The 27,404-nt window shown below is 62.7% G+C and overlaps 11 protein-coding genes across 11 annotated transcripts; 2 read left to right on the forward strand and 9 right to left on the reverse strand.

Moving 5' to 3' along the window:
• Positions 1 to 319: 319 nt before the first annotated feature.
• Positions 320 to 1,992, forward strand: Q8F55_003371 (uncharacterized protein; the record flags this gene model as incomplete). The annotated part of the gene is made up of 5 exons (XM_069351914.1): positions 320 to 749; positions 783 to 1,059; positions 1,114 to 1,765; positions 1,798 to 1,893; positions 1,930 to 1,992. The coding sequence occupies 5 exons, from the start codon at positions 320 to 322 to the stop codon at positions 1,990 to 1,992; spliced, it is 1,518 nt and encodes a 505-aa protein (XP_069209332.1).
• Positions 1,993 to 2,169: 177 nt separating this feature from the next.
• On the reverse strand, positions 2,170 to 2,794 carry Q8F55_003372 (uncharacterized protein; the record flags this gene model as incomplete). Its single annotated transcript, XM_069351915.1, has 2 exons — positions 2,170 to 2,260; positions 2,307 to 2,794. 2 exons carry the CDS (start codon positions 2,792 to 2,794, stop codon positions 2,170 to 2,172), a joined length of 579 nt encoding a protein of 192 aa, XP_069209333.1.
• Positions 2,795 to 3,415: 621 nt separating this feature from the next.
• Q8F55_003373 (uncharacterized protein) lies at positions 3,416 to 4,952 on the reverse strand (the record flags this gene model as incomplete). Its single annotated transcript, XM_069351916.1, has 2 exons — positions 3,416 to 4,748; positions 4,789 to 4,952. The coding sequence occupies 2 exons, from the start codon at positions 4,950 to 4,952 to the stop codon at positions 3,416 to 3,418; spliced, it is 1,497 nt and encodes a 498-aa protein (XP_069209334.1).
• Positions 4,953 to 6,642: 1,690 nt separating this feature from the next.
• Positions 6,643 to 7,833, reverse strand: Q8F55_003374 (uncharacterized protein; the record flags this gene model as incomplete). Its single annotated transcript, XM_069351917.1, has 1 exon — positions 6,643 to 7,833. The coding sequence occupies one exon, from the start codon at positions 7,831 to 7,833 to the stop codon at positions 6,643 to 6,645; it is 1,191 nt and encodes a 396-aa protein (XP_069209335.1).
• A 489-nt stretch (positions 7,834 to 8,322) lies between these two features.
• Q8F55_003375 (uncharacterized protein) lies at positions 8,323 to 9,576 on the reverse strand (the record flags this gene model as incomplete). Its single annotated transcript, XM_069351918.1, has 1 exon — positions 8,323 to 9,576. The coding sequence occupies one exon, from the start codon at positions 9,574 to 9,576 to the stop codon at positions 8,323 to 8,325; it is 1,254 nt and encodes a 417-aa protein (XP_069209336.1).
• A 5,493-nt stretch (positions 9,577 to 15,069) lies between these two features.
• Q8F55_003376 (uncharacterized protein) lies at positions 15,070 to 16,384 on the reverse strand (the record flags this gene model as incomplete). Its single annotated transcript, XM_069351919.1, has 2 exons — positions 15,070 to 15,350; positions 15,841 to 16,384. The coding sequence occupies 2 exons, from the start codon at positions 16,382 to 16,384 to the stop codon at positions 15,070 to 15,072; spliced, it is 825 nt and encodes a 274-aa protein (XP_069209337.1).
• Positions 16,385 to 16,647: 263 nt separating this feature from the next.
• Positions 16,648 to 17,136, reverse strand: Q8F55_003377 (uncharacterized protein; the record flags this gene model as incomplete). The annotated part of the gene is made up of 1 exon (XM_069351920.1): positions 16,648 to 17,136. One exon carries the CDS (start codon positions 17,134 to 17,136, stop codon positions 16,648 to 16,650), a length of 489 nt encoding a protein of 162 aa, XP_069209338.1.
• Positions 17,137 to 17,546: 410 nt separating this feature from the next.
• Positions 17,547 to 18,278, reverse strand: Q8F55_003378 (uncharacterized protein; the record flags this gene model as incomplete). The annotated part of the gene is made up of 2 exons (XM_069351921.1): positions 17,547 to 18,202; positions 18,236 to 18,278. The coding sequence occupies 2 exons, from the start codon at positions 18,276 to 18,278 to the stop codon at positions 17,547 to 17,549; spliced, it is 699 nt and encodes a 232-aa protein (XP_069209339.1).
• Positions 18,279 to 18,452: 174 nt separating this feature from the next.
• Q8F55_003379 (uncharacterized protein) lies at positions 18,453 to 20,759 on the reverse strand (the record flags this gene model as incomplete). Its single annotated transcript, XM_069351922.1, has 4 exons — positions 18,453 to 19,369; positions 19,413 to 19,733; positions 19,773 to 20,672; positions 20,708 to 20,759. 4 exons carry the CDS (start codon positions 20,757 to 20,759, stop codon positions 18,453 to 18,455), a joined length of 2,190 nt encoding a protein of 729 aa, XP_069209340.1.
• A 724-nt stretch (positions 20,760 to 21,483) lies between these two features.
• Q8F55_003380 (uncharacterized protein) lies at positions 21,484 to 24,636 on the forward strand (the record flags this gene model as incomplete). The annotated part of the gene is made up of 6 exons (XM_069351923.1): positions 21,484 to 22,142; positions 22,177 to 22,504; positions 22,541 to 22,759; positions 22,794 to 23,072; positions 23,110 to 23,372; positions 23,406 to 24,636. 6 exons carry the CDS (start codon positions 21,484 to 21,486, stop codon positions 24,634 to 24,636), a joined length of 2,979 nt encoding a protein of 992 aa, XP_069209341.1.
• Positions 24,637 to 24,709: 73 nt separating this feature from the next.
• Q8F55_003381 (uncharacterized protein) lies at positions 24,710 to 26,787 on the reverse strand (the record flags this gene model as incomplete). The annotated part of the gene is made up of 7 exons (XM_069351924.1): positions 24,710 to 25,282; positions 25,322 to 25,695; positions 25,728 to 25,807; positions 25,842 to 26,146; positions 26,181 to 26,581; positions 26,617 to 26,695; positions 26,728 to 26,787. The coding sequence occupies 7 exons, from the start codon at positions 26,785 to 26,787 to the stop codon at positions 24,710 to 24,712; spliced, it is 1,872 nt and encodes a 623-aa protein (XP_069209342.1).
• Positions 26,788 to 27,404: the final 617 nt, after the last annotated feature.

Genomic DNA, 27,404 nt, shown 5'->3' on the forward strand with positions numbered 1-27,404 from the left:
AGAGTTGTAGCCGAAGAGGATGAATGCCGTCTTGAAGCATGACGTCATGGGCAGCGAGCACGGGCGGTGTGATGGGCTGGGAGAGCTCGCGGAGTGCAGACCGCAGCGGCAAGTCATGAGCTGCGGCGCATGGCCGCATGCATAGCAGCAGAGGTCACCCGCGCCAGCTCCGCGGGCACCGTCGGCCTCACCCCCGCTCGCGGTCGTTAGCGCGCCGGCCTCGATCGCGGTCAGATGACGCGGGGCACTGTCCCCCCCAAGCCCGTCCATTCTTCAACACCTCTCCCCTCTCCTCACCATCACCCACAGCGACAGCACAATGCCGCACGCGACCCCGCCCCTCCCGCCAGAGGTAGTACGCAACCTGCTCGGCAGCCTGCCGACCCCGCCCACGCCCGCGCTGCGCACGTACGCGGTAACGACGCCGGCGACCAACAACGTCGCGTACCGCGCCGAGCGGAGCAGCCCCGCCGACGCCGAGACGGCCGTGACCGTCGCGCACAACTACCGCCGCGCGTGGGGGTCCACGCCGCTGCGGAACCGGACCGACGTGGCGCGCCGCGCCGCCGCGCTCCTTCAGGACGAGGGCTCGGGCTGGGCCACACGCCTGCTCGCGGCCAACGTGGCCGAGACGAGCGTCTCGGCGTGGTGGGCGCGCGAGCAGCTGCGCTTCGTGCCCGGCTTCATTAAGGAGCTGCGCGCGTGCGCGAAGGAGGCTCTGGCGGCCAGTGAGGTGGCCTCGGGAAACTGTAGGTCTGGGGAGGGAGGGCGCTGATAAGCAGCAAAGTTCACGCTCAGCCGCGAGCCGTACGGCGTGTGCCTCGCCGTCGGAACGTGGAACGCGGCCCAGGTGCTGACCATGCGCGCGGTGCTCACGCCCCTCATCGCCGGCAACACGGTCGTGCTCAAGACGAGCGAGGCGGTCCCGTACACCCAGGTCCTGTGGGCCGAGCTGCTATACGCGGCTGGATTGCCGCGCGAGGCGCTGACGGTCGTGCACGTGGCCGCGGAGGACGCGCCGGAGATCATGGAGGCGTTGGTTGCCGACAAGCGCGTGCGGTGAGTCGGGGCTCGTGTCTCCGCGCGGCTCGCTAACGCTCGCCGCGCTCGCAGTCACGTCAACTTTACCGGCTCGACGCACGTCGGGTCCATCCTCGCCTCGCTCGCAGGCAAGCACCTCAAGCCGACCCTCATGGAACTCGGCGGCAAGTCGCCCGTCCTCCTGCTGCCTGACGCGCCGCTCGACATCGCGGCCAGCCACATCATCTTCGGCGCCTTCATGAACTCTGGCCAGATCTGCATGGGTACCGAGCGCGTCCTCGTCCCCGCCTCGCTGTATGACGAGCTCGTCCAGCACCTGCGCGACGCGTGGTCCAGCGCCCAGGTGAAGCGGTACGCGACGATGCACGCGGCGGCCGCGGGCGACCGGATCCGCGAGCTCGTCGCCGACGCCGTGGCGCTCGGCGCGACCCGCGTCCTCGGGGATGCGGGCGACATGGGCGCCGGCGCGCTCGTCGTGCCCCACCTCCTCGGCGAGGTGGGGCCCGAGATGCGCCTGTACGCCGAGGAGAGCTTTGGGCCCGTCGCGGTCCTCGTCAAGATCCCGGACGAGGGGCTGTCCGAGTCGAGCGTGATCGACGCGATGGTCGCGCTCGCAAACGAGAGCGAGTACGGGCTCAGCGCGGCCGTGTGGGGGCGCAACGCGGCGCGCGCGACGCGCGTCGCCCAGCGCCTCGAGTGCGGCATGTGCCATATCAACTCGCCGGTGGGTGTGGTGGGTGGCGCCGCTGACGGCAGACGCTCAACGACCTCCCCACCGTGCCGCATGGCGGGTGGAAGGCTTCGGGGTGGGGACGGTTCAACTCGACCGAGGGGCTGCGCAGCTTTACGCAGGTGAGCGAGCACGGCGGTGGTGGCGCTGACGCAAAGGTCAAGAGCATCGAGGTGCCGCGCGACGTGTTCCCCATCCCGCTCGACACGCTCGAGCTGTAGCGGCGGGGCGGGCGGCCTCGACCCCATCCCTTCCGCGACCCGCTGCGACTAACCCGACCTCCGCTCCGACCGACCTCACACTGTATCTACCGCCACGCCTCCCACTGTACGATACTATGCATATGACTCTTACGACAGCAGGCCGCAGTCCGCCGCATTGTCCGTTCGACGCCCCGCCTACCCGTGGAGCGTGTTGGGGGACATCGCCTCGAAGAGGTCGCGCCCCTTCCTGCGCCAACCACACCTGCCGTCGTTCGTGCACCATTGGCTAGGAATAGCTTCAGCGAGCGCCCTTTAACCAGCAGCCAACTCACCCGGACGAGCACCACCCGTTGCCACAGCACTTTGCGCCCTCGGGCATGACGCCGTTACCGCAGCACCTGTACCCGGCGGGGAGGCACGACCCGGACTCTGTGCACACCCGGTCGCCGCGCTTGCAGCACCCGATCTGGCCCTTGCGGTACTTGTTGCACACGTACCCCGGCCCGCAGTAGGTCTCTGCGCTGCAGCACTGCGAGCCAACGGGCACGCAGTAGCGGTTAAAGCAGCGCGCCTGGCAGCCGGCGCGCTCCATGAGCTCGACGTCGGTGCGCCGGCGCGACACGGGCACGCTGTCGGCAAACTCGGGCGCCGCGCCCGCGAGCACAGAGTACAGGTCCTCGAGGTCGGCGTGCGGCGCGTCAAAGCCCTTGCCGGGGCGCGTGTTGGGGTGGATCTCGGTGGGCTGGTCCTGGCGCTCCTCGACCGAGGCGTAGGCGGACGCGGCGAGGGCGAAGGCGGCGAGGAGGACCTTGGGGAGCATGGTGGGGTCGGGGGTGGGTGAGTACTGAGTGCTGCGGCTGCGAGTGCCCCACTTATATGAGAGCCAGCGCCGCGGCCATCCCGAAACGGCGCTGGGGAAAGTGCCCGTCAGCAGCTTGGCACGGGGTGCAGTACAGGTTAGACGAGTTGCGTCAGCCAGTGACAGCAGCGGGCACGGCAAGGTGCTTGGGTTGGAGTGCGCGATGCGATGCAGCTGGTGCTGGTTGCAGTGGGTCGGAAATGGGTGGGGTAGTGGCCGTTCCGGCGGGTGACGATACTTAAACTCTGTTGAGCGGCCATGACGGGGTGCCTCAAACACCTCACCCCTCGGCCACACCGCCTCGCGCGGGCACTTTGCCCTCTGCCTAATTGGAACGAACGGGCTTGGCGTCCCCGCTGACCGCTGGGGCTGGCGGGGTGGGGCGGGGTGGGTTGTGCACGACGGTGCTCGTTCGGGATGCATTTGCAGTGCAAGCAACGCTTCGGCCGCATTGCAGTGCGGCGGCCAGGGCCCAAGTGGTGACAATCCGACTGTCGAATGTGGCTGAAACCCGAGTCGGATGCAACAACTTCCCGACTGCAACCATTGCATCCCGCATACACGTGTCCACTGCACCTGCCCCTAATCCAGCCCCGGCATCCCCTGCCACTCGCGCAGCTGCTTGCCCTTCCAGATAAGCCCAAAGCAGAGGAGGAGTCCGAGCCCCAAGCCGAGCCCGCCCTGGATGATAAACTCCTTGAGCCAGCCGTGCTTCATCCCCCAGTCGAACACGTAAAACGCGACCGAGAACGCCCACATGAGCCTCCAGAACGTGAACACGGCCTGCGTGTCCATCCCCTTGGGGAGGTACGTCTCGAGCACGTACGTCTGGAGGACGCCCGTGATGGCCGTGAGGGTGGCGTACATGATGCCGCCGCCGAAGAGGAACGCGATCCAGTGCAGGTCGTACTGGAGCCCGCAGCCGCACACGATGCACGAGACGAAGAAGAGCGGCAGGATGGGGTACAGCGCCCAGAGCCTGTGCTCTGGCTCGCGCCGGCCCGTCTTTGCGGCGAAGTACGACACTGCCTTGTCGCCCGCGATGCCGCCGAGCGGGATGCCGATGACGCCGCCGATGCCGAACGCGAGGAAGGCCGCGCCGGTCGCGATCAGCCCAAAGCTGTACGGTGGGGCCGCGTACTTCTGCGGCAGGATGATGGTGATGCCGACCGACCAGGCAAAGATCATGCCGTAGTAGAACGACGTGATCAGGATCGCGAGGTACTTGAACATGATGACGGGGGAGACCAGCAGCGAGAGGTACTCGCGCGGCCTCTGCCACGGCCACCACGCGACGCCGACCCGGCCGCTGCGCGCGATGGGGCCCGGCGCGCTCTTCTCAGCCGCGGCGGCGTCGACGTGCTCGGCCGGGGGCTTGTCGGCCTCGGCGTGGCTGTCGGTGTCGGCCGCCTCCTCGTTCCACATTGTCTCTGGGACGACGAAGAAGAAGAGGATGAGCTGGAGGGCATACAGCCCGAGCACGAACCAGAAGAGGACGCGCCACGACTTGTGCTTTACGATGCCCGCGCAGAAGATGGGCGCGACGGCCGGCGCGACGACGATACACACGACGTACAGCGCCATCTTGGCGCCGAGCACGCGCTCGACGTAGATGTCGGCGATGGTGCTGGGCGGCACGGTCTGCGAGAACGAGTTGATAAACCCCGTCACGACGCGCGCGGCCGCAAAGCTCCCGTACGAGGGCGAGAGGGCGAGCCACACGGCGCAGGGGAGGAGGAGGACCGAGCCGAGGAGGTAGACTGGGCGCCTGCCCGCGGTGCGCGAGAGCGGGTTCCAGAACAGAGGGCCGACGGCCATGCCGAGGAAGCTGTAGCCGATACAGTTTGCGATCGCGCCCGGCGTGACGCCGAACGTCTCGCCCATGGGGACGAACGCGACGAGGATGATGGCGACGCTGGGGGAGTGAGTTGGGGTTGAAAAGGGGGGGAACGTACGCGAAGTTTCCGAGGAGCGCACAGTACGACAGCGTGCCGAGGATGGCCGCCTTGCGCCACCGGCTGAGCGCGTTGACGGGGTGCGTGGGCGGCAGGTCGGGGTTCCTGCCCTGCGCGAGCTGGGCGGCGCGGGCCGCGTCGGCGGTTGTCTCGTGGTCTGCCATCTCTGCTGTTGGCACGGACGAGGATACACGTCGCGCAGGTCCAAGCTATAAGTATCTGCTGCTTAATCGACTCGCCCACTACCGTGTCCAGGTGATGGTCTCAGTCGCCGCCACAAACCATCGCCACAGAGGAATTGCTGCATGCGGTACCGGCTTCTCACGCGCGTCGGCACGTCGGCTCGCTGACACAGTGCGCCCACACTACTCGTTCAGCACCAGGCGCGTCTGGGGAGAAGCCGAAGACGCGGGGCAGGGCGGGGAACGGCTGGCCAGATCTCGACGACCGATCAAGCTGTCTCGGGCGGTTGCGTGCAGGTGGTACAGCTGAAACCGCCTTGCTCGGACGTCCCGATGTGGAGCCCCCTGGAGATGTGGGACGTCTTTGTCATGGTGCGCGCGCGCATGGTGTTAGCTTGTTAGACAGTGGTGCAGTGGTGGGCAGGCAGGTGGCATTTATCCGCGCCTACTTGTAAGGCTGGGCTGGATCGGGTGTCCCGACCCGTCCGTCGATGCTACACGCGTCATGTGCACGCGACTTGCTCGGGCTCAACTTGTCTCGTCCGTCCAGGTAGCAGCGAGTCATCCCTTTTATGCAAACCACTGATCGAGTCTGCCGACTATGCTTCCAGGGTCGTGATGTCAACCGGCCTGGAATCGATAGCCGAGCTCTAGGGGACGGCGGGGTTCATCGGCCTCCAAACAAACGCACACGCACGACTTGCTTGCAGCAGTCGTCGGTCGGGCCAACCCGTTGCTGAGGTGTGACTCCTGCTACAGCATAGTCGTTCCGCCCGTGCTATGTAGATTGCCGGGCTCTCGACTCTGGAGGATGCGACTCTAGGATGCGCACGCTGAGCAGGGAGGACATTGTTGCTGACGTTCGAGCAAGACACCGCACCCACCTCGACGCTGACGAGGACATGACTGACACAGTCCCGCCGTCACTCTTATGTCCGAACGCCGTTCGCCTCGCCTCGTTTCGAGCCAGTCTCTGCCCTCGACGATGCCAAGCCGGCCAAACAGACTCGCCGGCGGCAGGTGCCGTAGCTATTGAACAGGCATAAACGCCAGGGTGAGCAACCCAAACGCACGGGCGTTCCGGCCGCTCCAAGGCGCGGCACCACCATCGTCGCCAGTAGCGATCGGCTAGAGCTGCGCTAGTAGATCGACGGATCGACGGCGCTCGGCGACAGTCGCGTGCATCCACATGACGTGTTTGTGATTGGCGAGTGTGGCGATTGGCGAGACCACCCAGGGCCGTCATTGTTCCCGAGCGCTCCACACGCCGACGCGCTCCATCGTCACTCACCCTATAGTTTCTGACTTTTGGCTGATTTTGGCTGAACGCTACCTGCCTGCCTTCACCCAGCATGCCCAGAACAACACTCTACACGTGCACCGAGTCAACGGCACGTACGGCACATGCCGCCCAGACTGCCGCACATGCCGCAGGCTATGTAGAAACCGCGGCCGGAAAAGTCGCACGACCACCCAGACACGCAACCACACATATGCCGCACCTCACCTCCACGCCCATCGCTAGCACATAGACACAATTTCATAGACCACAACGTTGTATTTACAAGTATGATTCTTCAAGTTGCTCAGGACCTCGAGATACAAACAGACAACAGGAACAGACTTGGGCTTCACGCCCAGCGCGACTCGCGCAAACTTCTACCAACTCGGGTCAGGCCCATGCCGCTGAACCATCGGCATTCAAGACGTAGACCTGGAGGTGGGACTCAAGCTCCTTGTAGTATTGAATGAAACCAATCTTGAATTTCTTGAACGAGAGATGGTAGGAGTTGGGAACGTCGGCACCCCGAAGCGACACCCAATAGTCGGTATGAGCACGCAGGTGCTTGTGGTTGGTGTCCAGTACCTCGCGAGCCTGGTCGTGGGGGAGGTAGCCGTCTCCACACATTACCGACCCGAGCATGTCGAAATGCGTCCGGCTGTACGTGGCCTTGCATAGCTGGGCGAATGAGACATCAAAGGCGCCGGGCTTGAGAGCATCCGTGGTGGGCGCCGCCACAAACTTGCGCTTGAACGTATCGATGGATATATGGTCGAGCGTTAGGCGCTCGTCCAGAGACGCGAAATAGTTGAGACGCCCGAGGTAGCCCTTGTAGATTTCCAGCAGCTCATTTTGCTTGCCCTTGCCAGTGAGGGATGAGAATCCCCGGTGCATGGCGTTGAAGATGAGTGCGCTCGTCACCTCGGCGTTGGCTGCCACAAGTGCGGTGTGGGACGCAGCGGTCGACACCTGCTGGCGCAGTTCAGCCGCTTTGCGCAGCGCCTCCGTCACCTGCTCGGCGCTTTTAGAATCAGAGTCCACTTTGCGGGCCTTCCGAGCCCGACGGTTGCGCTTCTGGGTCTCGGTGAGCAGAATGTCAAACACCGGCCAGCCCTGCGCGTCGCTCGTTACTGGGGCCTCGTCGCCGTCGTCGGGCGGGCTGTCGTCGTCGTCGAGCGGGCTGTCGTCGTCGTCTTCCAGGCCGTAGTTGCCTTCGAATTGGATGAAGCCGTCCGTCACGGTTCCGACAGGCGAGGTAGTCGCGGGGCCGATGGCCTCGAGTGCGGGTGGCAGGCGGGCTTCGGTGTTCTCGCCGTCGGCCTCGGAGTCACCTGGGCCGCTGGCGGAAGCGGGGGTACTGGCGGGGGACGAGGACTCGGTGGGCTCGGATGTCTCCTCACCCTCCGTGCAAGCGGGCGAGGGCGCGCGGACGGCAGTGGCGGCAGCAGGGGTGGCAGGTTCACGACGACTCATCCCGTCGCTGTTGAGGCCGGCGCTGTTGGCGGTGAAGTTGGCGCCGTTGACAGTGAGGTGGGGGTTGAGAGTTGTGGGGTTTGGCGTGTTGCTGAAGTTGCAGTTCATGGTGGGTGAAGAGAGTTGAGAGTGGATTTGTGAAAGAGAGAGAAATGGGAGAGAGTCCCCAGTTATATAGACGCCTGTGAGGGGCCATCAGTGGACGACCAGACGATTCGACGAGGCGGGCTGATGCCGCTCCATCAATGTTGAACAACAGCGCCTCACCAAACAAGCACACCACCAGTGACTCGATGCCCGAGAACACGAACTACCTATGCTATCCCTGTCGAACAAAGTAGTACGCTGAGAATACCACTGTTGCTGTCACTGCGTTTTCATCGTCACCACCATCACCCCACAAGGCACCACCTCCACGCGTGTCGCTGTTGTAGAACATAGACTCATTTCATAGGCCACGACTCATAGGATCTCGAGATATTGACAACTCGGGCGGGGCCTCCGTTTCACGCCCCACTCGACTTACGCGCCTGCTTCCAACTTACCCGGGGGTCCCAACCTATCTCCACTGTGCCTGAACTTGATGCGGATGCTTCCTCAGGTAGCTGTCGTGGCTTCTGTCGGGGCAGGGGCATTGACGTCCCAACGTCTGTACTTCTTGATCAAGTTCATGTACTCCTCGGCAAATTTAGCACTGAGGAATTCAGTGCAGGGATCAGGGGAGTCCGTGTGTGGGTTTTGACGGTTGTTCCAATAGTTCATGCGAGCGAGGAAGACCTCTTGGTTGCGCGACATGATTTGTTGTGTCATTTGGGCGGGCCCTCCGACTGGTTCCAACACAGCCAACAGCATTTCGAAATGGGCGGTGCAGAGGGACGCTTGCCTCATGGTCAAACCGGCTTTCCAAACACTGCAGCCTGGAAACGTGTATGACTTTGAGATGAATTCCGTTGCAAATCCGTCGAAGGTCATGGGGATGTGCTTCGGGGACCGCTCGATGGAGTTTAAATTGCCCAGCTGTGTGAGATACCTCTCGTAGATTGGCCTCAGGATGATTTCTTTGCCCGCGCTGTCGAGCAGGGTCTCCTCGGTGAAGAACTGAAGACACAAGGTGCCATCCGCTTCGGCCTGAGCCGCGTGAACTGCCACCAGGGGTGCAATATCCCAGGCGTGCTTCCGACGTTCCTCAGCCCCGTTCTTCCAGCGTTCAGCGGCCCGCTTGCGAGATGCGACACGCTTCTTGGTTTTGCTCATCTTAGTCGTCCCGGCGATCTCGCCCTCGACGGTACCCCCGTCCGCCTCCGCCTCGGAGTCGGCGTCGTCGGGGATGTCGAGCGGCAGGGGCGTACTTGGGTGGAGGTCGTCGTCGTGGTTGGTGTCGGCCTCCGCGGTGGCCGGGGCTGCAGTCCCAGGTGAGCGTGTGGGTGCACCCTCGCCATCCGCAGGAGCATCTGCGATGAGAGGAGTGGCCGTTGCCACCAAGGTCTCTGTCGGACTAGCCTCTTCCGCCGTTCGGCGCTCCTCAGCCCGCTTGCGCGCTTCAACACGCTTCTGCTTCTTGGTGAGCTTAGCGGGGGCGGGAATCTCGGCCACCGCCTGGTCCGTAGAGTGAAGGTCGGCGGACGCCACATTGACGGCATCAGAGGCCACGGGTTCGCGGGCATCCAGTAACGGCGAGCCGCTGGGAGGGAGTCGCTCGTCGGGTTCACTGCCGACACCTCCTGCGGCAGTGTCTGCCGAGGCTGGGTCTGCACTCGAACGGGAGATTGTGGCGGCAGCCTCGATCTCTGAGTGCGCGGCTGCCGGGGGTTTGGCGGGCGGGGTGAAGGAGGGTGACGTGGGGGACTCCATAGCCTCGGGTGAGAGAGGAGATGCAGGCGAGAGGTTTTGGTTGTGTTCCGCGCCGTTTTTGACTGGGCTGGGTGTGGCAGAGGAGGGTGTGGGGGAGTCCTCGACCTCCAGGTAACCGTCGGCGGGTGGGATGCCGGACGCTCCGGTGGGTTCAACGGCCTCAGGCAATGATTCCGGGGTGGTCATGAGGACAACTTCTCCCCCTGCAGCTTCGGCAGCTGAGAGCGAATGGCTAGGTTGGGGGATGTTGACGCGTACACTGCCGTCTTCGGCTGTGGCAGGACCGTCTGGGGAACGGGACGACGAAGCGACAGGGTTCACTTCCGGGTGAGTCTTAGTTAAGGGGATGTTGGGCTGGATGGTTCCTGGGCTCCCGATTGTCAAGGAGGTCCCGGACTCGACGGCCTCGGGCGGGGGCGGAGCGTAAGGCCAAAACTCGCTGGTGTATTCACTGTTGGCCTCGGTATCAGCTGGTGGGAGGACAGTAGTTGACGGGGCATCTGGCGGGGCGGCATCTGGGGAAGCGATGGAAGGCGTGGTGGGGACGCGCGGGGGCGCAATGAGCCCAAACATCGTTGACGCTCCTTGAGGGACGGACACTTCCGGGTCGGTATGGGGCAGCAGCGCCAGGGTGGTGATGAGAGTCGGAGCGGTGAGCGCCGGAGTCGTGAGTTCCGGAGCAGTGCTCCCAGTTGCGGGTTCTACTGTAGTCGCCGCAGGAGCATCAATCCCGTCTGGGAGCTCCGAGGACTTGCCAGAGATTGCAGTCTGAGTGGGAGGAGATGAAGAGGATGGGTGGGGACCTGGCGGGTTTGTCGCTTGGAGGTCCGTGCCCTCGACTGGCTCTCGTCCACCCCGCCCCCGCTTCCCCCGGCGGCGGATGGGGGCACTGCCCTCGGCATTCGACTGGCCTGTCCGGCGGACATGATTCCTGGCCGCGGTGGCTGGGACTGGTGGAGCAAGTGGAGTGATGACAGTGTGGCCATTGGGTCCCACAGATATCGTCACGGCCGCGGGAACCACAGTTGGACTGGCCACAGAGGCTGTCGTGCCACCCCCAGGCTGGTCAGCCGCCGGGGAGCCCGAAGGAGGCTGTGGCTCCGCGCCTGTTTGAGATGTGTCCTGTGAAGCGGCTGGCCGTGTAAGCGTGCCCTTGATATGTCACTCACGATTACTGCCCCCAAAGCTTGTGAGGTTGGCCCCATCGACGGTTAGATTGAGGGCGGTGAGGTTGGGGCAGACGAGGGTGATGTTGAGCCCATGGAAGGTGAGGGTGGGTTGGAAGCTCATGGTGGGCGAGGGGCCGTTCGCATGAGCAGGGTGAGGGTTGTGGAAGAGAGAAGAGAAGTGAGAAGTGAAGAGAGAAGTGAAGAGAGAAGAGAAGAGCAAAGTGAAGAGAGAAGAGAACGGCCCCAGTTAAGTATGTGGGTGCCACTCCATCAGTGGGAGGGTAGAGGGCAAGTGCACGAGGCCAGATGCCTCCGTTTGATGAAGATTACCACCACATCACCAACACCTCACGACACCATCACTATGACCACAACTGCATAAACAGACAAAGGAAGGGGAAGCTCCAGATGTGCGAAATGTAGCTCGCCCCCTGGGAAACGTCCAGCCCAGGTTCCGATGTACAAACGTATCAGCGACAAGCACGCGCCGCCTTCTCAACCACCTAAGCTTGCCGCCTGTTCCATGGAACCACCTCCTCTGCCTCAGAGGTTCGGAATCAATCACTGAGTTCAATGGAGTTGCGTGGTGCCACAAGAGTTCCACTCTACCGGACATCTGATTCATCTGTGGAGGGGGGATCACCTTGGCGCGTTCTTCGAGGAGATTTGACCTGCGTTCCTCTGCAGCTTGGAGTGGAGAGGGAAGGGTGCCTAGCAATGCCTTCAACATGTAAAGGAGCAGGAAAGTATTGAGGCTGAGGGGCAGGGATGAAGTGCTCTGCTGCCCCCGTTGCTGAAACTTCTTGTTTTCATCGACGTACTTGGCGTATCCCAGGTACAGCGGACCGATGACTGCAAAGGAAACTTCGGTGTCGATCCACTTCAAGAGGCCCTTCTCGTTCAGATCGTCGGCGAGTTTTAGGAGCTCCTTGTAGGCTACTTGGTCCATGATTGCAATCACCGCGCGGTGCATAACCTCGATTCCAGCAGTCACCGGGGGCGGGTAGGCGGACTTGAACGCTCTGAAAATGGCTTGGAGGGGCTTCATAGTGAGTCCCTGGGCCGTTTGCCAGCTGCTGGAGACTTGGGGTGGTGTGGATGAGGTCGGCGTGTCTGTTGCTGGCGCTGCTGCTTCGGACATGACTGCCGCGTCAGTGCCCAATATCATGCGAAAGCACCTACCATTAACATCTGCGGCACTGGACACAGCTGCTGCCGAGGAGCCAGGACTGGACCCTGCTGGGAGCTCGGGGGCGGGGGCGGTGCCAACGGGAGGTGCTCCTTGTTGGACGGCTGGGGGTCGTCAGTGCCTGCATGCTGTCCCAAGCAGGCATTGCTTACCACCTGATCCCTTGCTCTTGCTCTGCTTCTTTTTTCCCATTCTGTCTTAGTAGGTGTGGGTGTGGTGGTTGGCGCGGCGGCGGTGGTGGCGGTGTGGTGTGGAGTGAAGTGAAGTGAAGAGAGGATGTTGAGAAGAGCGAAAGATGCATGGCCGTGGGGATTAAATACTGAATCGGCCCCTCGCACCGGTGATGGTGTCAGGTTCACCCACACCCATTAACCCCAAGTCCTCTCAGAAACAACAAACAAGCCTCGCACAAGTGATGGATTGTAGAATGGTGAGGACAACCGCCAAGGTGGCGGTGTGGCAGAAATACAAAAGCTCCACAAAAGCGTCGATTCTCGGACAATTGTTCATCCCACAACCTCCTTTTGAGATTCCGTTGTAATAGGTAACACAAAAGGACAACTACTCGTGCTGTGGTGCAACGCTACAAGGCAGGCGTGTCTAAACGGGTTAGCAAGTACTGCCACTGTTCTGCCCAAGTCCAACTCTTCATCATGTGCTGTATGTAGTGTTGTGACTGACGCACTTGGATGTGCTCATATGCATAGTCATTCGACACTACACACGTAGCCCATCTCCTCATCACTGAGACCGCATACAGTCTTTCCCTCGTCGATGTAGTACGCAGACTTCAAACGCCTAATAGCAATCCAGGCCATCATCACGAGAAAGTCTCCAAACTCGGAGAGGGGAGAGGGCGTAGCGCGGTTGTTCGACCAAACCTCGATGTAGGTGTTGTATGCTTTGTCCACAGCACCTATCACCCGCTGAATATTGAAGGCCAATCCATTACCATAGATCAATCCCTTTTTGAAGACGTCGAATCCTTCGAGAATGGCTTTTTCGTCGAGGCGGTTCAGCGGCTGTGGTGCGAGGATGGATGCAAGGGGTGGTGGTTTGGCTGAAGCCGGCATTGTAGGTATTCTGCAACATCCATCGGTCTCTGGAGACTCACCTCTTCTCTTCCGGATCCTGTTCTTGTTGGGCTCCTTGACGCGGAATGGGACCAGTGGTGACGCATCTGCCCACTGTCTCGCCTCCTCCTTCTCCATCTCTTCCAGCTGCTCAGCCTTCTCGACAGCCTTCCTTACCACCTTCCTCCCGGCGGACTGCTTTAAAGAGTAGAACCGCCGCGTCGCTAGCCCACCCCAGTAATGGAATACAAAGCCCATAATATGCAAGGACCAGGTCCTCGAACCTGGACTCCGAGCCACTTCAGGCGCATCGTTTTGATACTTTATGTATGCGCGCTGAAGTAGTGAATGCCAGGATGGCAGGACGCTCTGTGGCAGGAAGCTCTGTGGCAGGACGCCCTGTGGCAGGTCGCCCGCCATTAACTCTAGAGCGGCAATTTGGAGCTGGATGAACTCAACTGCGGACAGGATGTTGAGAGTTTGACGGTGGAAATAGACCTGGGCGCGATGGCGGGCTTTCTGCTCGTCGTGTGGCAGTGGGTTACCCACGGACCTGGTTTCCTCCAACACCCGGATCAGATCCACCACCCTGGCCAGTTCTGACAGGAGCGGCTCATATGGAGGCACCCTGTCTTTGCCCTTGGACTGGCGGGTTTGTTGGTGGGTGGAGGCTGCTGCAGGGCTGGATGGGATGAGGCTGCTTGGGGCGTCGCTGGGCGTGGCGTCATCTGCCAAATGGGTGCTTTGGGCCATGCTCGATTGATTGTTTGACTCGTTGGCCATTTTCTTGCTGAGAAATCGCAGTGTGGTGACGTTAAATGTCAAAATGCAAGGATGATCGGCAAGGACGGTCGTCAGTGAGACGATCTCCAGTGACAACAAGACCCACCGCAAAGCTTGCTGACGCTCCAGTTCCCGTGCCTCCCTTTCCGCTCGCGTAGGACCTCGCGTCTTCTTTGGTCGGGATGGACCTGCGCTCACAGCACTCGCGTTGCTGTTGCTCTGTGTCCCTGGCCAGTCAGCACGGTGCTTGTCTATCAGCTGATGCAAACTCACCAACCGTAGTTGGATGGGCTACCTCATCAGGCATGAGAAGGGCATCGACGGTAGCATCAATCCGTGCAATGGTCTCCGTGTCAACCAATGGAGGTCCGATGTCGCTGAAATTATCCTCCACAACTGCCCCCAAGACGGTGAGCCCCGAATCACGACGGGTACGGCCTGACTCACCGTCTCCCGACTCCAACGGCGGGCTTGAGGCCGAAGCTTCGGGCGTCGCAGGGGTTGGTGGCGCCTTGTGGTCTACAGTGTCAGCCGAAGGCCAAGCGATATGCCACCCACTGCGTGCTTTATGTTTCTTCTTGCCCATGATGGGTGGTTTGCTGAGTGTGTGTGGAATCCCCTCAAGGCCGCGAGGATCATAGTTTTATAGGCCAATGAAGGGCGAGGTGCGAGGTGCCACCTCCACCTTGTCGATCGGCACACGCCTTCCGAAGTCACGCACACAATAACGCCTACCCCCTTCTGCTTTGTTCCCCAGTCACAGTCGGCAGCGGCTGTTGTAAGCATGGGGCGACGTTCTTAGGTGGCATCTAAGTGCGAGTGTAACAACATATATCGTCTATCAAGCTGACTCGAACACCTGCCTCGCGCCATGAGACCCTTACCTGCACCGCGGCGTCTCTCCACAGGAAAAGACCGGAGGCCAGCTGGCGGATCTCGCCCCGAAGGGCATGCGCAAGGCGAACACTCCTCTGACTGTGAACGCTCCTTTGTCGACTTGAGCCCATACTTCAGGGGCAACAAACGGTCGTGGAGCCGTCAGGCAATGGCGACGGGACCACCAGCTTGGATGATGAAGAGCGAACAGTTCCGGATGGATTCACGAAAGGGCCCCACACTCAGTGGCGTTTGTGGCGATCCTCCAAGTCGTGTGACCAATCCTCAACCACCAACACACTCAAAACACGAACTCGATGCATCTCACAAACATGCCACCTTACTGAGACAGCCACAAAATCTATCTATGTATCTACCAAAACGTTTCTGAACCCGTGGGACCTCATGACGGGTTGTGGAAAGGAACGTCGCCGGCGGCCACAGCGGCCACGTACTTCCCAAGAAACTCCATAAACGGGAGCAAGCCGCTTCCATCAATCCCCTTACTGGAGGCGTGCTGCATGTACGCCTGGTAGCCACTGACGCCGGCGATGGTGACGGCGCGCGCCTTGACCTGCTCGTGGGTAAGGGTCGACGGTCCTTCTCCCTCGTTTACCCTCTGGAGGCCCCGGGAGGCCTCGCGGTGCATGACTGAGAGCCCGGTAGCAATGGGGTCGGCGTCATCTGGTGTGGGTGATGGGGTAGGAGTGGGAGTGGATGGGTACTCCGAGATATCCTTCGCCTTCCCCTTCGCCTTCTTCTTCCCCTTCCCCACGCTTGTCTCCCACTCTTGGTCCCCGGCCATGCCGGGTGCGCGCCGAAACTCGAAGCTGAAGCGACCAGCTCCGGGGGTGGATGAGCCCTCGGCGGAACCACCTGGATCGACAGCGCCTCCCATGTATACTCCACGCATATCGTGTCTTACCGATAGTTTTCATGGTCCAGTCGTCCGCCAGCTTCTCCAGAAGTTGGCTGAGTGGGTTATCGGTGTCACCTTCGGGTGCCCCCGACTCCAACGGTGGCTCGCCAGATTTGAGTCTTTCCTCCAAGTCACTAGGAGGTTGGGATCCAGCGGCGGCCTGAGCAGTCTGGACGGAAATCTTCCCTTTACCGAGTAACGCTTTGTCGAGCACGCTGCGCATCTCGTCGTGGCGTGGGCCACTCGCGAGCTCACGCAACTTCGTGTTGCGAGGGTACTGTGCAATGGCCTTGTCGAGGCCAGCGGACCCTTTGACTGCGTACCCCGCAACCATGAGTTCTAGAGTCATGCCCGGTGGAATTACGAGGTTGTCGGTCATGGTACAGTTCCTAAACTCGATGGGGGCAAGAGGGTATAGGGATCCAATAGTGGCGTCTTGGGCGGCGGGCAGGGCGGGGGGCTTGCTGATCTTGCCCTCAAGTTCCGATGTGCTCATCTTGAAGAAGGTGAGGATGGTAGGAGGCAAGGCGGAGAAGAGCGCTTCCACCAGGACGATGTTGTCTCCAGGAGGAGGCGTTATCTCGACATATGATAGGAGCGCAGATGAAGACGGTCCGGGAGCGGAGGAACTCGTAGACGGGCGCGTCGGGAGCGGTCCGGGAGTGGTAAACGTTGAGGGTGAGTGAGGAGCGGCCTTGGGTAGCTCGGTGGTCGGTAGTGGGAGCGATTCGGGTTGCTTGGGAGCGTTGCTGCCCTTCGGGGGCGCGGACTTGGGCTTCTTGCTGTACTTCTTGGGCATGGTGCTTGGTGGTGGGCGGGGTGCGCGAAGGGAAGAGTGGGTTTGAGGGGGTGGGGAAAAGTTAGTGTGGACGCGGATGCCTCTTAAAAACATCCTGGGAAGCAGGAGTGATGCGCGCAGTCTCGCACCTCGCACCTCGCCACAAACACGCGCCACACACACATCACTCAACACAGCACCGCCTTCACTCAACATCACTCCAATAATGCCCCTCCACACAATTCATGCTTCTGCACACTACTGAGCCTTGTTGCTCTCCCTCATCATTCGGGCGCCTCGTACTTGTACACCCCACGGGCCAGGATGAACTTGTACAGCACGTTGAAGTCGTCGCGCGAGAGGCGCGGGCGCGCCGGTGCGTTGCTTCCGCGCGGTCTGTCCTCGGCGGCCTCGAAAGCGTCGCGGTAGAACTGGTATCCGAGCATGATGCCGATGCTCAACGAGCGGTAGTAGTACCTATCCGAGGTGTCGAGCGCGCGCTCCTCGTTCCCGATCCACATGATGAGGAACTCGCGGTGCCCGACCATCAGGCCGTGGCGCAGCTCGTCGCTGATGAGCTCGGGATCGATATACTGCTCAAGCACGGGGTTGATGTGGATGGTGATGTCGACGAGGCGGGTCTTGGGCAGCAAGCTCGGGCGGCGGCGGTGCGGCGGCGTAGTGGGACGAGGGAAGGTGCGCTCGTCAGGCGCGGTGGGGAGCCCGAGCGGGCGGTCGTCGGCGTTGTAGTGCCCATTGAAGCGGTCGGCCATGGTGGAGTGATGCTGGGTGGTGTTGGGTGATGAGTTGAGTGGCAACAGTGAGTTGGTTGAGCAGTGGGACGAGTGAGTGGGTGTTGGGTGAATGGAGAAATGGGGCGCGAGAGAAGGCAAAGGGGTGCAGCGTGTGTGTCCTGAACGCGCGTCCGCCAGCACACAACACACCGACCCACTTCTCCTCCGCAACCTGGTGCGGCACGTGCATGTGGATCCGATAGATAGCAAGCACCACTGGGTTTTGCACGGCCCAATGCTTCAGCGTACGGCACTTGGTTGCCCCAGTCCAAGTGGCACAAGCAGCCCGAAAACACGTGCCACAGTCCACTCCGGCCGAACATCCCCGCGCCAAGGGGTGGCCACCCAAAGGACAATACAACCGACGACGTCATAACAACGGATTGGGTCTACGCACGGTCGTGGTAGCACGAACAATAGACGGGATACGGGTCAGCGAAGGAGGGCCGCTCCGGCGTCCGACCCGTCGCCCCGCAGCGCAGCATGAGGTCTGTGAGCGAGTCGAGCGCCGTGTCGGGGATCTTGACGTCGAGTGTGGGCGCGACGGCAGGCAGGGGGGACAGAACGCCGACCCCATCTCCCGAGGACGGCCGCTCGTCGTCGTCTCGCCCGACCCCCAGAGGGAGCGTCACCGGGATCTCGACGCCAATCGTGGGTGCCGCTGCGGGCAGGGGAAGCGGTCTCGCCGCGGCGCTGCCCTCCCCTTCTTCCGAGAGTGCCGGCGTGTCCTCGTACCGCTCGACCGCGAGGCGCACCGTCACCTCGAGCACCTCTGCAAACTCGGTCGCACTCAGCGTCGCGCCGGGCACCTTGCCCCGCTCGGCGGCGACGCTGGCGCGGTAGGCGCGATATCCGAGTGCGACGGCGCGCGCGACGGCGATCTCGAGCGCGATGGACGCGGCGGCGGGGGTGGGGATGGGGCCGGGAGCCTGCGCGCCGCGGTCGACGGCCATGAGCTCGCGCAGGGCGATGAGCATGCCGTGCGTGACGTGCCCGTTGTACAGGTGCGGGTAGCGCCGTATGTGCGTTGTGAGGGTGGGGCGTGCTGCGCGTCAGCGTGGGACCGCCGGGGACGTACGCTCTGGCGAAGGCTCGATGCAGCGCTTCTTGCCCTTGTTCATGGTGGAGTGGTTGTGAGCAAGTGATGAGCGGGCGGTGGATGAAGCTTGTGGGCGGGTTGCACAATAGAAGCGGGGCTCGGGCCGCTCGGGAGAAGCCAAAGGTCAGTGGGCCCATTGTTCTCGGCCAACAATAGACTGGTACAATATAATGCATACAGACAATTGGCGGGGCGTCTACTGCTGACGGCCGTGGTAGTTGGGCGGAGGGGCAGTGTTGGGGTCACTCGAGCGCAGCTTGCGCTCCGAGACGGCGGGGTTGGCGACGTCGACAGCCGCCGAGTCGTCGGCCTTGCGCCGGCTTCTCGTCGGCCTGGGAGATTGCGCGGGCACCGACGTTGCGCTGCTGGAGGCCTTCGGTGGGCGGGATCGCAGTTGCCTGGGACCGGCGGTGTCGACGTCTGCCGTGTGGTCGCGCTTGCGGCGCGATGGCTTGGACGGCGGCGGTCTCGGCGTGCTCGGGGCCGAGCTCAGCGGGCTAGACACAGCAATGTTCCGCCTCGGGCGGTCCCTTGCGATGCTACGCGTTGACGAGGCGGACACCAAGGAGCTGGCGTCGTCCGGCGTGTCGAGAATGAGACCGTCGTCATCGATCTGTCCGAACGCCATGAGGCTGAAGTTGGCGGCGGCAGTGTCGATAGGGTGGGGTGCGTGACACCGCGGGGGTCGACTACCGCCTGCCTCGGCGTTGACCTTGACAGCGTCCTCGGTGCTGGCTTGAGTGGCGGCCTGGTGGCTATCGGTCTGGGGCAGAACCTCGATACCATCATCCTGCTCATCGAGATCCATGCCGGTGGGCTCGGGGGCGGCGCAGAGCTGAGCAGCGCTTTGCGACGTGTCTGCGGCGACACCTATGCCAGCCCCTCCTTCCTCTGCACTCCTCTCGGGGTCGACCTCCACACTGTGCTCGGTAGCGTAGTCTCCAGCAGTTGGGCCAGCGGTCTCATGGTCGTGGTCGGCGTCACCGATGCCATCCTGAGTGATGCCGAGGCCGTCCATCGTATGGCCCGCCAGACTGTGCTCCTGTGAAGCAGCCAGTTCGCCCAGCATTTCGTCGACCTGGTCACCGATGTTCAGAGGGCCCTGCTCGTTCACTGAAACGTCAGCACAGTAGCCGCACCAGTCTGTCGAGCTCACCTTGATATGGGCCCACCGTTGCCCCAGTTTCGTCCGGCAGCCCATCCTCGCCGCCCATACACTCCTCGCTGCCAACGCCCTCGCGTGACACCTCCATACCCATACCCTCGCTTCCAGCAGCCTGAATCCCAAGGTCACCCATCTTCTCGTTCAGGAAAGGTTCGTCGGGTCCACCCACCAATCCCACGACGGCTGGGATGTCGCCGACGATGAACTCGTCGTTTGCTGTGGCCTCGAAGAAGATGAACTCATCGAATGCGAACTCATCGATGGCGAACTCATCGATGGCTGAGGCCTCGGCGACAACGAGTTCATCGCTAGCTGTCACGTCAGTGGGCTGCACCATAGGCCCCTGCGTACCGACGAGCTCGGGGGCCGCGTCGCCGCTGGTGGACGGCGAGGGGCCCTCCAGCAGCTCGGCGCTCTCGGTGGTGGGGAGGGAGTAGCTCACTGGCTGGGCCGCCCAGTTCACGGGCGGCTGCAGGTAGTCCGACGGCGACAGGAGGAATGGGTTGTATTGTCCGTTGTTGGGCAACGGCGGCACCCCGTACAGGGCGCCGTTGTGGTTGTAGAGAGCGCTGTTCAGTCCATTGGAGTGATAGCCCCCTGAAACCGCGCCTTGCTGGGAGCTTCCTGCGTGGTTGACCGTGAGGTGGCCGGCTGGCGGAGCGGCGGCGACACTGCTGGAACCGACTCCGTTCGGAGGCGGGAGAGCCCCTGGGACGTCGATCTGCTTTGCGAACGCATTGTCGAAGGCTTCCTTTGGCAAGGCGAGGGTATCGAGGCCGGAACACTCAAACATCAGCTCAATGACGATGATGGCGAAGTCGGTTATGGTGAGGACGTAGGGGAGGACCTTGGCGCCTGGTTGTCCTCCTCCACAGAGCTTGAGGTAGAGCTGGTATCCCGGTCCGAAAAGTTCTTCGAGGGGGCGCACGTCGGGCAGCCCGTTGGCGGCAGGGTCGGGGGCCAAGGCGAGCGCGACGCCTCGACGGAGGGCTTCCCAGTTATACCTGGCGCCAGGAAGGGTTGCGGGAAAATGGAGAGTGTGAGGATGCCGTGGTACCGGACCGTGTGGGTGGTGGGCCATCACGGGCACGTGGGGCGCGGTCGGTGGGGCCAGCAGGCTGGAGCCGGGCGCGGGCACGAGTGGCGACGAAGAAGCATAGAGTGGGGTTATCCCAGGAAGCGGGCTAGCTGCACGACTACGCTTGGCCGTCGGCGTCGGTGCTTGATAGCTGACGGACAGCTGGCGCTTGTCTACAGTGTGAGCGGGACAGACCAAAGGCACTTACGGGCAGCCGGGCTGGGTGGGAAGTTCGGTGGTGGTTGGCCTTGCAGCACCATGATGCTGGGACTGTTGGAGTTGTTGAGGTTGAGAGACCATCAATCGAGGACTGCTTGTACTTATCATGCGCGACGACAAAGAACGAGCAGCAGCAACAACAAGCGCGTGCCGGGTCGCGCCGTGCCAACCTGCGACGCGCCGTTCGGGTTGAGTGACCCCCCCGCCAGGATTGACGCCGGGGGGCGGGGGCGTGCGTGTCAACATACACGCGCATCATTGTGTGTTTGTGCGCGAGGATGCAGTGGGCTGGGCGGGTCGCGGGTCGAGGTATGAGTCGCGTGCAACAAGCCATGGCGTGGATCCGGCGACAATCGTGGATGCGCGCCGGGGCAGTGCGTCCGGCTCTGTTTCAATGTCGTTTCATACGTCCAACATGCGAGTCGGCCACCTTGTCTTGCTGTCCACCACAATTGTGCGACGAGTGGCCGAGTTTGAGCAGCATCGTGAAGAGAGGACAATGGATGAGAGAGTTGTAAACAACAACGACGAGTCCCAAGCTCATGTCGGCGCCGTTCCGAGTCCACCGCCGAGCCGTGGGGCGACTTCGGCCAGTCTTCGGTCCTCCATGACATCACGTCGTGCAGGCACGCGGCAACTCGCTCGTTCCGCAACTCTGTTCGAAGTAGGTCGCACCCACCGCGAGGATGCCGCGCTCGCCATCGCGCACCTAAAGGCAAGCTCCCACCCACTTCTCCCTCTTCCATCCCCCCCAGCACTCTCAAAATGCCGCCCACCGCCGACCCACCACCGCGCACGAACGCGACCGTCAAGCTCGCGGCTGTCGTCGGCCTGCTCGCCATGTCCCTCGGGTTATCGTCCTATGTGTCGTCTCCAGCCGACGCTCTGAACGCCGCACGCAGCTTATTCGTGACCCGCACTGCCGTCGCCGACCCGGGCATTATCGACATCCCTTCGCCTGTCAACCATACGGGCAACACGGAGGCCTGTGCGGGCTACCGGCTCTCTCATATCGCGCCCTCCGACACGGGATACGACGGCTCGCTCGAGATCATCGGCGAGTGTAACGCCTACGGGCCCGACTACCCCACGCTTGTCCTGAGCGTGCGGTACGAGACGGCCGACCGTCTGCGCGTGCGCATCATCGACAGCGGGGGCAAGGCCCACACTGTGCCGGACGACGTGGTGGAAGGCGGATGGCCGGGGCTGTTCGCGAGCAGCGTGACAGCCGACAAGTCCAACCTCCTGTTCGAGTACGAATCGGACCCGTTCAGCTTCAAGGTCGTGCGCAAGGGCAGCGGCGAGGTCCTGTTCGATACGACTGACTCGCCCCTCATCTTCGAGGAGCAGTACCTCCGCGTCGGCTCGCGCCTGCCCCCCAACTCGCACATCCAAGGCCTGGGGCAGCATAACGACAACTTCAAGTAGGTACCTACCCGGTGCTATTGCTGATACTAGCCTCCCTATCCACCAGACCGACTATGTCCGCACGCTGTGGTCGCGCGACGCGTACGGCGTGCCCGAGAGGACCAACCTGTATGGCACGCACCCGGGGTACATCAACCAGATTCTCGGGGGCGAGCGTGCGTCCTCCAGCGGCGTGTTCCTCCTCAACTCCAATGGCATGGATGTCAAGTTCCCATCAGACGGCCAGAACATCGAGTTCAATGCCCTTGGAGGCGTTGTCGACGTGTTCTTCTTCAACGGGCCAACGCCGGCAGACGTCGTGCGGCAGGGCGCCGAGGTGTGGAAACCCAGCGCCATGGTGCCGTACTGGTCCTTGGGGGTGAGTGCTAGACGCTGGCAGCGCTGACCTGCCTAGTTCCACAGCTGCAAGTACGGCTACATCGACATTGCCGAGGTGGCCGAGGTGGTCGCCAACTACTCGCTCGCCAAGATTCCCCTGCAGACCCAGTGGATCGACATTGACTACATGCACAGCCGGTGGATCAACACGCTCGACACGGAGAGATATGGCCTGGACAAGGTCCGCTACGTAGTCGACAAGCTCCACGAGGCTGGGCAAGATTTCATTCTCATGGTGAGCTCATCTTAGCGCCTTGAGCTGACATCAGGTGGACCCAGCGGTCTTCAGTGGCACGCCTGACGTTTCCGCAGCCAAGTATGAGACGCTCCAGACGGGTATCGATGCCGACATCTTCCTCCGCTACGCCAACGGGGACTTGTACGAGGGTGTCGTGTGGCCTGGCCCGACAGCCTTCCCCGACTGGACACACAAGCGTGCCCAGCAGTGGTGGACGAGCGAGTTCAAGCGGTTCTTCGACGCCGAGACCGGGGTTAACGTGGACGGTATCTGGCTCGACATGAACGAGCCGGCCAACTTCCTGCCATACGTGAGTCATACCCCCGCGAGTTCATCTGACATCCCAGCTCGAGGCAAACATCTACCGCGTCTCGATTGAGCGCGACGTCCCACCCCCTCGCCCGGAGCCGCGTATCATCCCACGCTCAATCCCCGGATTCGAGGCATTCCAGGCAGGAAGGAACATCTCCGAGCCGCTGGAGGGCTCGAAGCCGTACGACGGTATCTTTGGCGACAAGTTCGAGGGACAATCAACAGTGTACCCCGATCCCAACACGCTCGACGACTACCTCTCGGCCGACCTGGACAACAAGTGGCTCTACCCGCCATAGTGAGTTGTCCCGTCGGCCATGCTGACCCCCAGCCGCATCCACGACCGCCGCGCGCCTCCTTCCACCACCGACGCGACGTCCAACCAGCACCTCAAGAACATCTCCGACTTCTCGGCACGCACCGACCTCGTGCAGGCCAACGGCGCGCGCACGTACGACGAGCACAACCTCTATGGCTCGCGACATGCCATCCGGACGCGGAACGCGCTGATCGAGCGCTCGCCTGAAAAGCGGCCGTTCACGATCGTGCGCTCCAGCTTCACCGGCACGCCGAGCTCGCTGTGGCTCGGCGACAACGTCGGCTCGTGGCAACAGTACGCCCAGAGCATTCGCCAGATGCTGCAGTTCTCCATCAGCGGCGTCGGCGTCGTTGGCAGCGATACCTGCGGCTTCATCGGAGCGACCACGGAGACACTTTGTGCCCGCTGGGCCTGGCTCGGCGCTTTCAACACCTTCTACCGCAACCACAACGACCTCGGGTCGCCGCCGCAGGAGTTCTATCTCTGGCCCCTGACCACCATTGCCGCCCGGGCGGCAGGGCACACGCGCCTGTCGCTCCTCGACTACCAGTACACCGCGCTGCACTACCACAGCTTGGACGGCACGCCGGTGCTGTGGCCGCTGTCGTGGCTGCACCCCGAGGACACTGCTGCGATCAACATCGAGACGCAGTTCTACTTCGGCGACGCGGTGCTGGTGTCACCCGTGCTCGACGACTCGTCCGCCGCGTTCGTCTACCTCCCAGGCGCGGTGTACTACGACTTCTTCACGTACGAACGCGTGTGGGGCGGCCGCCCGTTGACCCTCCACGACGTTCCCTACGACACTATGCCGCTCCACATCCTCGGCGGGCGCGTCGTGCCCCTCCGCGAGGGACTGAGCTACACGACGCAGGAGAACCGCGCCCTGCCGTTCAAGCTCGTTGTCGCGCCCGACAGCGACGGCACCGCGGAGGGGCGACTGTACCTCGACGACGGCGAGTCGCTGCACGTCGGGGACAACAAGTCGGACATCGAGTTCACGTTCGCCGACGGCAAGCTCGAGATCTCGGGCAGCTTCGGGTACCGCGGCGAGGGCGCAAGCACGCTCGACACGGTGGTCTTTGCGGGCCAGGACCGCGACTGGGTCGTCAAGGTCGACGGCCAGGAGGTCGACAGCGAGTATGACCGCGACGCGCCGTCCATCACCGTGCGCGGCCTCAAGCGCGAGTGGCGGGCGACGACCATCGAGGTCACCAAGGAGCAGAAAGTGAGGCAGAAGTGACATGACAACTAGAACCCATACACAGCTGGACCCAAACCCTGATGTAACGAACCCATGATGCTGCTACTCCCTCCTACCCCCTCCGAAACGGACTCTTCTCGACCCACAGCGGGCCATTCCTGCCGCGCTCCGCCTCGGACACGGGATCCGCCAGCGGCCGCTGGACGACGACGACGCCGGGCAGGCGCTCTGTCCTGCTCGTGCTGGCGCGGATCTTGCTCCCCTCGACCCACACCGGGCCTTTTCTCTCGCGCTCGGCGTCGGACACAGGGTCGGACACCGGGCGGTCAGTCACGACGACGCCGTGCTGCGGCTCGGGCTCGTCCATCTCGAGGATGGTGCTCGCGCGCAGCGACCCGCGCTCGATCCACACCGGGCCGTCGCGCTCGCGCTCGGCGTCGGACACGGCGTGCGTCGGCACGACGACGCGGCAGCAGCTGCCCTTCTCGCTGCTGAAGCTGAACTTGCGCCCCGACTCGAGGTCGCCTCGCAGCGTGCTGAGCGTGCTCGAGATGCTGGGCGCCACGCTGTCCGTGTACACGGACATGGCGCGCCCGTTGAAGTCGAGGTCGAAGTTGTCGTGGTGCCGCGTAAAGTACTTGCCGACGATGCGCCAGAAGATGCGGTACAGGCCGTAGAAGCCGAGCTGGGGGTGTGAGCACGACGAGGGGGGAAGGCAACGCACCCAGAGCGAGATGGTCGTAGAGACCATCGAGATTATGAACCCCGCGGCGCTCTTCGGCCGGCGCACAGTGCAGAGATACTGCACGTCGATTGCGCTCGGCCCGGGGTGGGTCAACATGTTGGGGTAGCGCTTCTCCTGCACCTCGATTATCTTGTTGAAGATCATGGCGCCCTGCAGCGGCGACAGGTCGGTGTACGCGTCGCTCGTGTTGACGGTCGCGATGCGCGCCGCATCGTTGGTGTAGATGTTGACCGCGTCGTCGGGGCACCCAAAGTCGAGGCGGGCGGCAGCGACGAGCCCCTGGAGGAGGTTGTACAGCGGGATCTCGAGCACGTTGCGCTCGCGGTCGCTTGGGATGCCGCGGCCGTACGAGTCTGGGGTCAGCTCGGCCCAGGGGCGGACGCACAGTTCGAGTAGACTCTAAAGTCGTAGATCTCGGTGTCGCGCGAGTGGAAGTTGAGCTCTGGTGTCTTTGCGAAGCACGCGCTGCTTGTCAGCGGGGAACGGAGTACCGACGCACGTGTCCGTCTTGTTCCAGCACGGCTCAGAGGCGAGCATGCGCATGTAGAGCACGGTGGGGCGTGACTCGTTCGAGCCCAGCTCAGTGCCGAGCCGGTGCAGTCTGACCTGCACGTCCTGGGCCAGCGCGTTGAGGTAGTCGTGGAAGAAGGTCGTGTGCGCCATCTGCGGCGAGCCGAGGAGGATGTCCTCGAGGAACATGGCGTCAATGGGCCACATGTTGAACGCGCTGCTGGGCCGGTTCGAGTCGGTGTGCGACGACGTCATGACCCCCTGCCACCCGGGCATGTTGCACACGACCGAGGTCTAGTGTGAGCCTCGTCGCAACTGTCAGCCTTACAGTGGACTTGACGGTGCTCGTGCTCAGGTCGACCCAGAGGTCGATCGAGCCGACGTCGCACCGCTCAATCGTCGTGCCCTGGTACCCGGTCTGCACCTCTCCGTCGTTGACGTCGACCCCGTCCTGCTGGGTATGGTATGGCGCGAGCGCGTTGAAGTGCGAGCCGAGCCCGCCGGCGCCGCGGTCGGCCGCCGAGCTCGAGTAGAGCTCCGACACGCCAGAGTACGTCCACTTGAAGAGGCCGAGCGTGGTCGTTATCGTGTCGCCGGGGCGGATGGTGACGGGCTGGCACAGGCTGCTCTGCCGCTCCATCAGTGGCAGGTGCGAGTACCAGTGCTTGTTGTCGGTGATGTTGTAGCGCGTCGACACGATCATCTTGTCGCTGTACCCCGACGTCGCGGCTGCCGTCAGCGTGGCCTGGGGGGAGGGCACGTACCGGCCCACACGGCGAACAGCACCGTCACCGCCGTGAAGATGAGCAGGGAGAGGACGTGGAACCATCGTCCGAAGGGGTACTGGCGTTAGCTCGGCAGCGGGGACGACGTACCGGCCGTGAGACATTATACGTGATGAGTGTGTCGATGTCGAGCCTGGGCAGGCTGACCATGGCGTTGGGGCGATACGAGGTGCGAGGTGAAGCGAGGTGTAGCGAGGTGTAGCGACGGGCTGCTGGGGATCGACCAGGTATATCTCTTATGCTGGCCTGGGAGAGCACAGGGCACAGCCTCGAGCTGGCGCTGGCGGTGTCCGGACAATCCGAGGAACGGCGCGAGGATGCTGGTCCGGAAGCTCAATCTCGTACAAGCTTGCCTCGTCTTGGGGGTGAGGGAAGCGCCTTGCGAACGAGGCTTGCACAAGCCACGGGGAGGCGCCGGACGAGGAGGTCAATTGCGTCCCATATCGCCCGAGATGAGCGCTCGCCGGCGCATCCGCCCCGCGGCGATATCCAGCATCCGCCCACTCTTTCGGTCGACCACAGCCCCGAGCATGTTCAACACTGAATACTGGGAATGTCCAGCCTCCGGATTCACCGGTAGGCAGCGGCCGGCGCGGAAAGAGAGGAGGTTGGTGGAGGTTGGGCGACGGCGCAGTGCCACGGATCTCGACGCCAAGCCGGCCCCGTAACGATTTCCAGATCTGCGCCGTGCTTGGACTGGCCGCGCTCGCTTATCTTTTGACGCGGGCGGCTCGCAATCATGACGAGACGACGGCGCCACCAAGGCC

This window comes from Vanrija albida (assembly GCF_041260175.1).
Source record: "Vanrija albida strain AlHP1 chromosome Unknown contig_3, whole genome shotgun sequence".
NCBI classification, from domain to species: Eukaryota; Fungi; Basidiomycota; class Tremellomycetes; order Trichosporonales; family Trichosporonaceae; genus Vanrija; species Vanrija albida.